This window comes from Berghia stephanieae, chromosome 7 (assembly GCF_034508935.2).
Source record: "Berghia stephanieae isolate SIO BIC M18660-M18661 chromosome 7, UCSD_Bste_1.3, whole genome shotgun sequence".
NCBI lineage: Eukaryota > Metazoa > Mollusca > Gastropoda > Nudibranchia > Aeolidiidae > Berghia > Berghia stephanieae.
In genome coordinates this window covers 25244836-25247335 of record NC_088366.1, presented here as the reverse complement: position 1 = coordinate 25247335, position 2500 = coordinate 25244836, and the positions used below count along the sequence as shown (strand labels likewise).

At 37.8% G+C, this 2500-nt stretch overlaps 1 protein-coding gene across 1 annotated transcript in view; it reads left to right on the top strand.

Moving 5' to 3' along the window:
• Positions 1 to 2500, top strand: part of LOC144976193 (pancreatic lipase-related protein 2-like) — a 26912-nt gene that overhangs the window by 3925 nt on the left and 20487 nt on the right. The window contains exon 4 of the mRNA XM_078920373.1: positions 704 to 832. Within this exon, the coding sequence (XP_078776499.1) occupies positions 704 to 832 (129 nt within the window). The remainder of the gene's footprint in view (positions 1 to 703; positions 833 to 2500) is intronic.

The window sequence follows — 2500 nt, the reverse complement described above, 5'->3', positions numbered from 1 at the left end:
ATGAATACAAGAATATCATTGTGTTGGTGTAAACCAGATACCAAAAAGTGATAATTAACCAAGTAACTGCCATGCTCTGTAAACACTCGTATTCAAAAATTTGGCCAGAATACTCATCCTTTAAATATCGATCGATTTTTAAATGACCCTCATCTTGGCAAAACTCTTAAAATGGGACTTCGTTTTATAAGTGGTCTCTAGCCAACAGCAACACTTAACATAAAGGACAAGACAATGCAATATTTTTTTTCGACAGATACAACGCTGTTTTACAGCCATTTACTCATTCTATACCTGAGTACGATGAGAGAATGTGAGTAAAGAACCGTTACTAAGGACTCAACATACGCCGCCCAGAGCGGGATACAAACCTGGACCTTCCGATGCGAAGGCGAGTGTCCCACCACTAGACCACATAGCTGCATGAAGATTTTTAGAGAATTAATACATTGCTATCTAAAACCATAGTATTTAAAAAAAAACAACCATGACACTTAAGTTGTTATTATTTTATTTATTATTTTTTCTTGGTGAGAGGAATAAGAACCTAAAATTTCATAATATTTCTAATCATTTTGGTTTTAAGATCCCATTTTTGCATCTGGTCCACCCCGACATAATACCATTTTGAGACAATTTGTCGCATAAAAGACAAATGCATTAATAATTTAATAAAAGTATCTGAATAATGTTTATCTTACAGTCTCACGGTGGTTCTATAGGGCTAAGCCCCTTCATGGCCAACAAACCAGTCAAACTCCTTACACATGGATTTATGGACAGAGGACTTAATGCCTACACTACTAAAATGAAAGATGTTCTTCTCGACTATGTAAGTTTAAATTAAATATATGTATTTATATTTATAAAAATTGGGAAAAAATGTCAACTTTCTTTAAAAATATCCTTTTCTGCACAATCTAAGTTAGTTAAAATACATAACCCCTCCTCCCCCTCCCACGCACATATTATCTTTAAAATTAAGAACTATGTGCGGCTATGTGCTCTTTTGGTATGGCACTCACTTTTAAATCGGTTCGAGCTTCGGTCAACGCAAAGTTGAATCCTTGGAAAAGACTCTTTACTCTCATTCTCTCTCCGTACTCATGTAAAACGAGTACATAGCAGGTTAACAGCGCTGGCTCTGTTGGAAAAATTGTAATATTGCCTAACAGGCGTCATGACTCGTTCTATATGTTACGTGTTGCTTTTCGTTAGGGTCCCTTTGCAAAGCGCTTTGAGCACCTTTAGTGGATAGTGCGCTATATAAAAGTTAAATTTAAGAACGATTTCAGATGTGACATATCGGACAGCTTCTTGTGCAAACATTTGCTTGCACCCAAAGACTTAATGGTATTTAAACGTAAGCTTTTACGTATAATTCGCAATATCTGGTTAAATTTGTGACAAGGCTTAACACGATGTCCAAAGCCGAGAACAACAATCCGTATGTAGGAGCCTGTTAGATGCTATCATAACATATTGTCCAGAGAGACGATACCATCCTGATACTGATTTCAAAACTGAAAGTATTTGTTAAGACCCGTTAGGCCCAGAGAGCCGTAGTTGAACGTACACTATAAATTGCTTGCTACCCTTTAGTTAGGACATTAGTCTTTCGCAAATCACTTTCCGCCAGATCGAACAGATCCAGCTACCCAAACACTGTTGGTTATAAAAAAAACCTATCTTGACTACACTCTGGGTCGATCTAAGTCCCTTTGTGTGTGAAATGATTGTTCTACAAACTGAGCTATCAAGATCCGTCAAAATTGAAAATATTGAGAAAATAGGGGTTTAGGCTTTTTTTGAAGGACTCATTGCCCACAAAAGTACTTGAGCATTGGGTGTATTTATGATGTAAGCCTTTTCACCAAACGGCATAGTTACACAAGGTATATATGTACATATGAAATGTGTTCATCAATGAATAGTATAAAATATTATAAAAGAAGATAAAAATGAATTCCCTGTTTTCATCCCCAAGGGAAATTTTCATTAGGGTTATGACAAGGGAAAACTTGAATAACCCAGGGGTCAACCGAAGTGCATCGCGCGCGGCAACGTGAGTTAGGGCGAAGTGACTTGCTTATCAATGCCATACAGCACGGCGGTGGATAGTCGAACCAGGTACATTTTGGGTATGAAGCAAAGACTGTACCTGTTGAGCCACGTTGATTGATGGTTTTAATTTTATATTGATATAACTTGAGCTTATATATAGGATGATATGCACTCAACATGCTAAAATGCTTTACAAGGGGTCCCTAGCCAACAGCAACACTTAGCATGTAGGAAGAGACATGTCAGGGGTTATTACATTTTTTTTTCATACAGAGGCAGGTAGTCATTTTACACTCAAGTGCAGTGAGAGAATTTGAGTAAAGAGCCTTTTCCAAGGACAACTATGCGCCGAGCGTTACTCGAACCCCAGGCCTTCCGATCCGAAAGCGAGTCCCACACCAAAAGACCACACAGCCAAATGTCATAATCAAAGGAG